The sequence below is a fragment of the Merops nubicus genome, unplaced genomic scaffold (genome assembly GCF_000691845.1).
Source record: "Merops nubicus isolate BGI_N331 unplaced genomic scaffold, ASM69184v1 scaffold18334, whole genome shotgun sequence".
Classification (NCBI taxonomy): domain Eukaryota; kingdom Metazoa; phylum Chordata; class Aves; order Coraciiformes; family Meropidae; genus Merops; species Merops nubicus.
In genome coordinates, this window is record NW_008606441.1 from 26,406 (window position 1) to 36,762 (window position 10,357).

The following is a 10,357-nucleotide window of genomic DNA, read 5'->3' on the forward strand; positions in this document are numbered from 1 at the left end:
TCTCTTGTTATTGCATGGAGCATTTTACTTTTTCTTTCCAAATTTTCTCTGCCTTTGTATTATTTTTTGTAGGTAAACCAATTAATTATTTTTTTTTAAGCACTGTTAAACTTGATTTCCAACTTGATTATTGGAAAGTTCAGTTTCAAGTCAATCCAAAAATTTGTAAATTGTAAATAAATAAAAACCCAATATACAAATGAAAATATAGAAACAAAGGTACTATCTAAGGGTGTGTATTATTAAATGAAATAAACTTAATTTCTGTTTATGTCCACAAAGGTAGGAAATATATCTAACATACTGAAAGATGCATGTTTCAGTTTACTCTTATGCATACTAATTTAGTGTGGAATTAGTGTCTATTAAGTTTAGCTATATAAAAGATAAACATTTAGTGTGGATGAAGCTAAAGACCTAGGGTTTTTTTACATAAATGGATAGGCTCAAGAAGGTGTAATTTCTTCCTATGTTGAGTTTAATTGCTGAACTAAGTGACATAAATCTTTCTTTAGCAGTATCTCTCATTTTCTATTACTTGTAGAACTATGCTATTTGTTTAAACTAAATCTTAAGCTTTAGAAACCTGAGGTTTTGTGAGATGATGACTGTAATATTTTGTTTATTCATTGCAATATTTTGATTCTTTCTGCCAGTATGATGTCATCTTTAATGTTTTTCTCATAAGAGATGAAATAGAAGAACTTTCAAGTATTCATTTATTTTCACCATGATTTAAGATCTTGGGTGTTTGAGACACTACACCACTGCTGAAAAAAAAATGCCTCTGGCTTTGTATCTTTAACAAATACAGGTTTGAGCACATTCAAGATCATAGAAAAAAAGTCCATGTGAGTTATAAAATAATTCTGAAATAAGGATTAATTGTTACCAAATGCCATCTTCTTAATTATAATATTACTTGGTAAATACTTTTTTGCCTGTACAGCATGCAATTTTTTTGTATGAGAAAACCTGGAACATTGATCCTCTCAACCATTAAGAGTAATTTAAGTGTTGAAACTCAGTTTTATTGTTCCTTAAATTGAAGACATATTGTTTTAAACAATTCTATTTTTTTTTTTTTCACTTTTCTTAGACATTGTTTGATGAAGGCTGGCATCAAGTTCGTCTCTTAGTAACAGAAGACTTTGTAACTTTGTATATAGATGGCCAAGAAATTGAAAGGAAGCCTTTACATCCTGTTTTAGGTATTTACATCAGTGGCCTAACGCAAATAGGAAAATATTCTGGAAAGGAGGAAACTGTACAGGTAAGCATAAGCTAAAACCACAATAATTCAGAAATTCTGCCATAGATTAACATTGTATTAATGCCTTCTGTTTTCTTGAACTTCCGTTGGTTTATGGGTTATGCTGGTAAGAGTGAGGCAGCAAAATTTTGATGAAGTTTTTGTCATCAGTAGCTGACACAAAAATACAAGCTGTATCAACTCTCTTTCTGTTGTACTGCAAATAATTGATACTCAAACTGCCACGTTCAATTCTGCTGTGCTGGAACACCTCCCAGAAACCCTGTACCAAGGTTTGTTTGTTTAAGGAACGTTAAAGTCCTTTTGCCTTCATCTCTCTGCAGGCACCAAAAAGCTGATTAAAACTGCCAGGATGTATTGCTAAAGGCTGTGTACAGCAGTGGTGGAGACTATTATGTTGACAGTGTTCCAGATGTTGGCTAAATACACTGTTTCCTTATATTTATAGCAATGTGTTAATACCATTACTAATTTGACTGATAGTAACAGAAACAATAGTAAGAAATACTGAATTACATAAATAGACATTATTTTTAGTTATTTTGAAAGCTATGCTTTTTTGTACTCTAATTTCATGATCCTTACTACTCCTTTTAAAATATATTAATGTTTTGCATCATCTTCATTGATTCTTCTGAGATGTTACTCAGTTGTTCCAGAATTTTGTGTTTTTGTAGCCAACCTTCAGTTCTATTATTATCATAATCTAAAAGTTGACATGGAAACCTAGATGACGCACTGTGTGTCTGTGGCTCAGCATCTCTAGTGATAACTGAAAGTACTGAAGTACTCCTTTGTGGAAACGACTGAATGTCACAGATTTCTGATAGAATTTCAAACTATTTCAAATTATTCCAAGGAAAGTAGAAATTTCAGAATTGTAATCAATTCTCTCTTGCATTTTCTCTGTTGGCTCAGGTTTATCCCATTTTGATAGTTGTGTGCATTCCAAGGATTAGAGGGTTTTCTGGTTGTCATTGATTCTTATTTTGTCTTTGAAGTCACTGCAGAAATGTCACTCGTATAGATACTCAACAATGCAGTTTCTGAGTTAAGGAATGTTAGTAGCAGGATCTGTTATCTAAAATAAAAATGAAAACATTTTAAGAATGTCAAATTGTATAAGATTCTCTTATGCTAGGGGACTAGAAGTAGCAAATCTGCCCCAGGTTGCAGTTTTATATTTCCAGATGAGTTCTATAATCTAAAAAAGGAATTTCCTTTCTCTGTTTTCTCAGACAGCGACACATTCTGCAAAGCATTAGTAGTCAAACTTTGCCAGGGTATTTCTATTTAAAATATAGAGAAATATTCTATTTAAATTATAGAAAAATATTTCAGTGAGTCTGCATACTGCCTTTCAGTGAAAAGGTATTCTGAAATCCTTTAGACAGGAAATCAGCTGCAGTTTGATGCAAAGTACAATACAAGAATCTTCTTCAGATGTTCTTTGGTGAATTTTCTGTGCTCTGATTCATACGTGTTCTAATGGTATTTTGCAGGTGTTCTCAATTTAATTAGGATCTTACTGATTGAAGTGCTTTCCAGCATAGCGACAATACGCTTATGTATATACTCAAGTACTGTGACTTGTAGGCATTTAAAATTTGAAAACATGTATTACTGGACATGGTATTAACAGACTTAATTTTCTGTGCTTTCTTCCTCTGCTAGTTTGACTTCTATATAGCCTTTGATTTCAAGGAAGTGTAACAGCTTTTTTTCTCTCTCTCTTTTTTTTTTTTTTTTTCCTCTTTGCAGTCATGATAGTTTATGCTAGAAAAACTGACTTCAGTGATTTCATTTTTCAGTAGTAGAATGGCACAAACTTTTGCTTACCTGGTGCCATTTTTTTTTTTTTGTTGGTTGCTTTTTAAAGAATCACAGAATCAGAGACTCAGAGAATGGTAGGGGTCAGAAGGGACCTCTGGAGATAATCTAGTCCAACCCCCCTTGCCAAAGCAGGTTCACCTTGAGCAGATTGCACAGGATCACATCCAGACAGGCTTTTAATATCCCTAGAGAAGAAGACTCCACAACTTCTGGGCAAGCTGTTCCAGGAGTCTGTCAACCTCAAAGTAAAGATGTTTTTCCTCATGTTCAGATGGAACTTCCTGTGTTTCAGTTTGTGCCCATTGCCCCTTGTCCTGTTGCTGGGCACCACTGAAAAGAGACTGGCCCCATCATCTTGCCACTTGATATTTAGGTATTGATAAGATCCCCTCCCAGTCTTCTCCAGGCTAAACAGCCCCATCACTCTCAGCCTTTCCTAATCATCTTCATAGCTCTCCATTGGACTGTCTCCAGTAGTTCCCTGTCTCTCTTGAACTGAAGAGCCTGGAACTGGACACAGTACTCCAGATGTGGCCTCATTAGGGCAGAGCAGAGGGGGAGGAAAACCTCTGTCTATCTGCTGGTCACACACACAGGATACCACAGGATACCATTGGCCTTCTTGGCCACAAGGGCGAATGCTGGCTCAAGGTTAATTTGTTGCCCACCAGGACTCCCAGGCCCTTCTCTGTGGAGCTGCTTTGCAGCAGGTCAGCCCCTAACCTGTACTGGTGCATGGGGTCATTCCTCCCTGGGTGCAGGACTCTACACTTGCCCTTGCTGAACTTGGTTCTTCCTGCCCAACTCTCCAGTCTGCGCAGGTCTCTCTGAATGGCAGCACAGCCTTCTGGTGTGTCAGCCACTCCTCCCAGTTTTGTCTGATTGGCAAACTTGATGAGGGTACACCCAGCCCTTCATGCAGGTCATTGATGCATGACTTGAACAGACAACCCAGTATTGACCCCCAGGGAACACCACTAGCCAGTTCTCAAAGCTTTATGTTATACAGCTAAACATGAAACCAAATTCCTTCAAGTGTCAGGAACTCCTGATGCTTCATCAAAACTTACTAATCTTAGGTGTATTAGACACAGGTACGTTTAGAAACGTCTTCCCAGGACTGTTAAGGTAAGAAGGAAAAGGTTGGTTTTGCCTTTGCTGTTACAACTTTTTTTTTCCCTGTGATATTTGGAACAGTGTAATTTGTTCTTTGTGTTTAGATTTATTACCATGGGCTAAGGGCAGTGATTTCTATTATTTTAAAACAGAAAATCTTGGATTGATTATTTTTCTTTACATAAGCCTGTTACAGATTGTTTAATTGTCTGCATGTTATTAATCATTGTGAGTAGCCGGATTAAAAATTTTTCTACATCTTTAATTGATTTTTAACTATAGTGGACAAAGCTTCCTGTTTCTCTTGCTTTTTGATAATTTGTTCATTTTTTTTTTTAGACCTGTGGATGATATAATTTAAGAAGAGTATAGTTTAAACTAACATAATGTCAGACTGCTAACACTTTTTCTAAAATAAGTCTTTTATGTTTTGAATTCTAGTTTGATATACAAAAACTGCGAATCTACTGTGACCCAGAGCAAAATAATCGGGAAACAGTCTGTGAGATCCCAGGATTTGTGAGTATGATAGACAACCTTTTGAGGACTACCTGGCATTTTTTACAAATCACTGCTTAAAGCTGAGTCAAAGAATTCTTAAAATAAGTAATACTACATTGGTTTAGCTGGTACAAACCAATGCTTGCTACCTGTGCAATATCAAGTAATGCAGAACCTATTTTCAGCCTTATTTTTTCACAAATCTATTTTAAAAGTATTTTTAGTTTAGATATTTGATGGTGGAAGTTTGACAGCAGTATAGAAGAATCTTGGAATCTTCTGTTAAAATTTAAGATTTTAAACATTATAAATTAATAAACTACTATATTATACCAATGTAAAATACTTTAAATGTTACTTTTAAACTTACCTGATATACTTCTTGTTACTTGTCAGTTCATTTAATTTCTGAAATTTTTGTACATAACTGACAAACGTGTATTTTAAAATCACTTTATTCTGTCAGAAGTATCTATGCTGATGTCTGTGTTAAATATCCCATTGACTGCTATATTGACAAGATTTCATGAAATATGTTATGGATAACACAAAAATAAAATCCTATTCAGGATTTTATGATTCATGTACACAATTAGGAAGATTATAGGGATCCTTTGACCCTGTCTTTGGTGAGACCCTGGAATGGGTTGCCCAGGGAGGTGGTTGAGGCCCCATCCCTGGGGGTCTTTAAGGCCAGGCTGGATGAGGCTCTGGGCAGCCTGATCTAGTGGGAGGTGTCCCTGCTCATGGCAGAGGGGTTGGAACTGGGTGATCCTTGTGGTCCCTTCCAACCCTGACAGATTCTGATCTGTTTTAGCAGAGGACTTTAGAGCCCTAATGGCTCAATGGTTGGACTTGATGATCTTGGAGGTCCATTCCAACCTAAAGGATTCTATGATTCTCTTACCTAGAGTTAATTATGCAGTAAAATGTAAAACACATGCAAACAGATTTGGAAACCATTTGTGACACAGTTGGAGCCAGGTTTTCAAAACCATTCAGCTCCCATCTCAAAATACAAAGAAGAGATTTTATAAGGACAGTTTCCTTCAATGTGTCCTCATTCAGTGTCTTATTCAAACTGAGCTAAAGATAATCAGACACCAGTGCCTCAGTATTTAAACCTGTATTCTTCACATTGTGATCTGGCTTAGTATCAGGAACATTTTGTCAGTTTGACAGGAGAACTTATGAATCTTCAACATCCATATATTTTATTTTTTGTCTGACTTGTACAGACCCCTGGCTAGTATGGCTTTCATCTGTTTATTTGTGGCCAGTGGGTCTGTTCTCGTCAGCACCCTTATTAGGGCTTTCTCAAAACTCACAGCTTTCATTTAAGCAATGAGTAGGTGGCTGGATTATTGACTCTGTGTGTCAAGTACTAGTGAGTTCGGGAACACTTTGGTAAAGTTAGCTTTAAATCCATAAGTAAATTTAGTATTTGGCTATTTAACTGCACCAAATGTCTTTCTGCTCTTTACAAAATCAAAGTAAGATATGAAAAGTAGGCTTTTTTTTTCTATAAAGAAAACAAACACTACCAAGTCCACCACATCTTGCATTCTATGCCATTTGGCAAGAAATCCAAGCAAAAAGATTGCTTTTTGCCAGTTTAGTTCCACTTGTTGTAGTTATAAATTGGATTTGGACTTTACCCATGAAATTCTGGGCTCCTTCAGAAAACGAAAATGTTGAATGATCTCCAAACAGGACTATGTGGTTTATGGCTGCATTCTCTCAGTGTGGTTTTGGTCAGAGCTCCTGAACTACTCAGGGGCTATATGGATTAACTACAACCTGAATTTATTCCCTTTCCCAGAGATGATAGCTGCATAGTAATTTTAAGCTCTCTTTGTGGTCTGTGGAGAAGGACACCTCTCTTGCGGTTGCCTGAGGTGAACATTGAGCACAGAGGAAGCTGTCTCTCTCCACAGACCATGTATGAAGTCAGTGGTGACTGTGTGTATTGGAAAATTCCTGTACACGTTGCAGCTAATGCTGGCTACTAAACCATTAAGACAATTTCTTGGTTAATATGCTGAAATATTTGAGGATGGATTGATCTGTGATGTTGCAGATACTGAAAAATTCAGTTCAGTTGATAGCAGTCTAATGCAGTCAGACAGGAAAGCGAGAAGAAGTCAGGCTTGCCTTTGTGCTGCTGCCTGTTTTCCCAGGATTCAGGCAGAGATCAGAGATTTTAGAAATATTTTGATACCTTCTATGACATGAATGAGAAAGCAAAGGGTTTTTTTGATGAGAAGTTACTCCTGGCAAAAGGTTTGACCCAAATGTAAATATTTACATGGTTCAGTAATAATTCTAGTTTTGTCATTATCTTTTAAAAATTGTTACTGGTAGCTCCTGTTGAAGACCTTTAAACAAAATGAACTAAAAATTCATACGCATTGATAGCAGCTGCACATAAGTCTGAGAACAATTTCTTGGCAGTTACAGCCCTTAAATTTACGAGTGTTTTTGGTAGTGTTTACAAACGAAAGGATTTTCCTTGTTACAGATGTTGCTGTATTACTACTGTTACTCTTAAACTGTTTCTTCTTGTTTCAGAATGGAGAGGTAGGCTCAATCCTAAACTGCTCAAACTCAGTCTAAGGTAGTATTTGCCTTTATGTAAACTTTTTATTATTCTAGGAATATGCTCTTTGTTTTGAAAAGTGGACAGAGGTTTGCTAAGCTTAAAAGTGCTGAATTCCCATTAATTGAACTCAAGTCAATAGACAAACCAAAAACAAGTTTTCTGAAGAAATCCATCTTTATTACACTAATAGTAGGCCTGTTTTTTTTTTTTTTTTTATTTGTTTGGTAGGTTTTTTTTTTGTTTTTTTTTCCAGTTCAATTAAATTGCTCTTATTTCCATGTCGGGATGCTGTTGGCAAGTGAATGGGCATATGCATAGTCAGGTAGCTGTTAGGTGCATCATGCCAATGGGAGCTCCCTGGAGGGGGACTTGTTTGGAGGTTTATTAAGATAGCTTCCCTAACCATCCTCATAACTCCACTTGGTATCGTTGCAGAGGAGACATGGGTTTGTGTTTTGATCAATCTTTTGATGCTGAGAAAGAATTACATCCAGAAAAAAAACCAAAAACAAACAACTTAAGTCTGTAATATTTTAGAAAATATGCATAAAATATTGTAGAAAATGGTTAAGATAACAAATACAAAATCTGTTTTTTTATGTCTTCGATTCTTAATTTTTTTCCTTTCCATAGTTCTGAGAACTTCAAAAAAAATCTACTGAATCTAACTTGAATATATAGATTTTGCACAGGTACACATAAATTTTGGAGGCTTGACCTTGGGCAGATGGATTTGATCTAGTCTCTCTTTGCCTGCCTTGGTAAAACACTAAGGTTTTGCATGGTCTCAATGGTGAGAAGTAAATACCTTAAAAAAAAAAAAAGTCTAGAGGGTGATGTGGTTTGCCAAAGTTTAGTGTTTTCTGCTGTTTGTATAGGGAGTGTAGTTTGGAGGAAGGCAGGTAATAGTCTTTGGAGGATGGGCAGCCTTGGGGGCAGGACTCTCCATTTGTAGGAGCTGGTGGTAGCAGCCATGTTGCACCATTCCTCAAGTAGCTTAATAGTTGGGCCATATGCCCAGGAGGTAGACTTGGGCTTTCTGTCCTTTTCAGGCTTGTATACTTGATAGCATGCCCATCAGTTGTAGTCATTACGCTATGCATATTTATTAGATTATACTTTAATTAAATAATTTTAAAAAAAATTATTAGACTTCAAATGATGAGTATCAGTAAGTTTAGGAGAAGAGTTTTGCACGTTGCCATATTTAAAAGTATCAAACTATATGACATCTGTATAAAAGCAAATAGACTTTTAGATATCAGCCCAATATCGGTACTTAATTTTTAATTTATTTTTCTTCTGGGTAAAATGATGAATTCTTGCATGGAAAGGACAATATTCGGGTAAGCAGAAGATCCAGCTGAGCAAAGGAGTGAAAGCCAGGATCTATGCAGCCTAAGGAAAATCATCTTTGTATGATGTTAGCTTTGTTGAATGCTTTTGGCATGTGTATTGATGGCTGGTTTTGCTCTTGGTAGTGCATGAATGGTCCTAGTGATGTAGGCTCGACACCTGCCCCCTGCATATGCCCACCAGGAAAACAAGGACCTCCAGGCCCCAAAGTAAGTTTCCGTCCTGTCTTATTGAGCGTACATGACTGTTTTTTTTTTTCTTTCTTCTTTTCTTTTTTTTTTTCCTCCAAATCTATTGGCCAGTCATAGTCAGGCAGATTGAAAAAAGTAGGGGACAGGTTCTCCTAGTTCTGGTTTCCAGTGTATGAATGTGTTGGTTAGGATCTCAAGGCTGTGTTATGACTCATAATAACACAAATATATCTTTTATTTTTTAAGTAAAATGCTTATGGATGTGAAATTATGTTTCCTTGCTACTCTTCAGCAAATGATTTTGCACTGTTCATTGTTTGAGAATTAAATGGTTTGCTACTAAAAGTCTTTTAATGGAGAAGGTTTTTTCCTCCTTTGTTAAAGAATGAACAAGATGCTTACTGGGAGAGTTCCACCCTCGCTGTTCTGGTGACCTCCCTTCAGTGAAGGATTAAGATGAGAACCAGACTTGAATCTCAGGTGTCTAAAAGGCAAAGTCAAATCACGAGTATTTTGCTGTTGTACCTGTGTCAATCACTGTGCTAAGCAGTGCTTTCAGTGTTACTAGCTTGCCTTACAAGGGTAGACAAGAAAACGTGAAACTGCTTGTCCTTCATGAAGCAAATGATTAAAAAATCCTCTATTTGCATTATGTAAAGGGTTAACAGTGTGCTGCAGCTACCTTAAGTCAAAGGGCTTTTTGCTAAAATGGTAGGACTTTCTAATTGGGGGGTGGGACTTCACATGATGGAGATCATTATGATTTCATGTAATAGAATTTTTGTGGTGTTTTACTTTTTCACTTCAGCAAGTGAAAGAAAAATACAGAGAGAAGAAAGTATTTATCATGTTAAAAAAATAAAAAGCCACATCCTAAAAACTATGAAGGAGCATGAAATGTCAGAATTAGGATCACCTATACAATTTTATCTGGATCCCTGCTTTTTGTGCTATCTTTCGTTTGCATTAGAGTGTAGTATTTGTTTAGGGGTAACTGAATATTAAAGGTGACAAGATGGTGCCTGACACAAAAGACTGCAGAAAGACTGAAAAGGAAGCGAATTTAAGATTGTGTAGGTTATCTTACAGTATTTCTTAACTTTTGAATACTGGATTTTGGAACCATATACATTTAAAATTAATTTTTGTGTTTGTGATATTATTAGAGTACAATAAAAAAATGAAAACAATATAAAAATACAAGTAACTGATATGTTAATCTTTTCAAGTTAAAAGCAGAAAATTTCATCATTTAGATAGTATATTTGGAAGCAAATTTTATTTTTGCTCAAATCTCAAACATAGACTTCTTAATTTGGGCAATAATAATTCTGGATAACCTGTTATTAATTTAGCAAATTTTAACTGTTATGCTTTTCTAAAGAGACATCATTCTATATCCTTTCCCATTTAGTTCAACATTACGTTTCTGTAATTTATATGTGAAAAGATGTGTTTTCACAGTCAGATTTAAGGCTAGTTTCC

General features: G+C 35.9%; 1 protein-coding gene across 1 annotated transcript in view; it reads left to right on the forward strand.

Annotated features, from left to right (window-relative positions):
* Positions 1-10,357, forward strand: part of COL21A1 (collagen, type XXI, alpha 1) — a gene marked incomplete at its 3' end in the record, with an annotated part of 35,607 nt that overhangs the window by 7,870 nt on the left and 17,380 nt on the right. The window contains exons 5-8 of the mRNA XM_008939650.1: positions 1,100-1,273; positions 4,664-4,741; positions 7,295-7,303; positions 8,807-8,890. Coding sequence (XP_008937898.1) covers positions 1,100-1,273; positions 4,664-4,741; positions 7,295-7,303; positions 8,807-8,890 — 345 coding nt within the window. The remainder of the gene's footprint in view (positions 1-1,099; positions 1,274-4,663; positions 4,742-7,294; positions 7,304-8,806; positions 8,891-10,357) is intronic.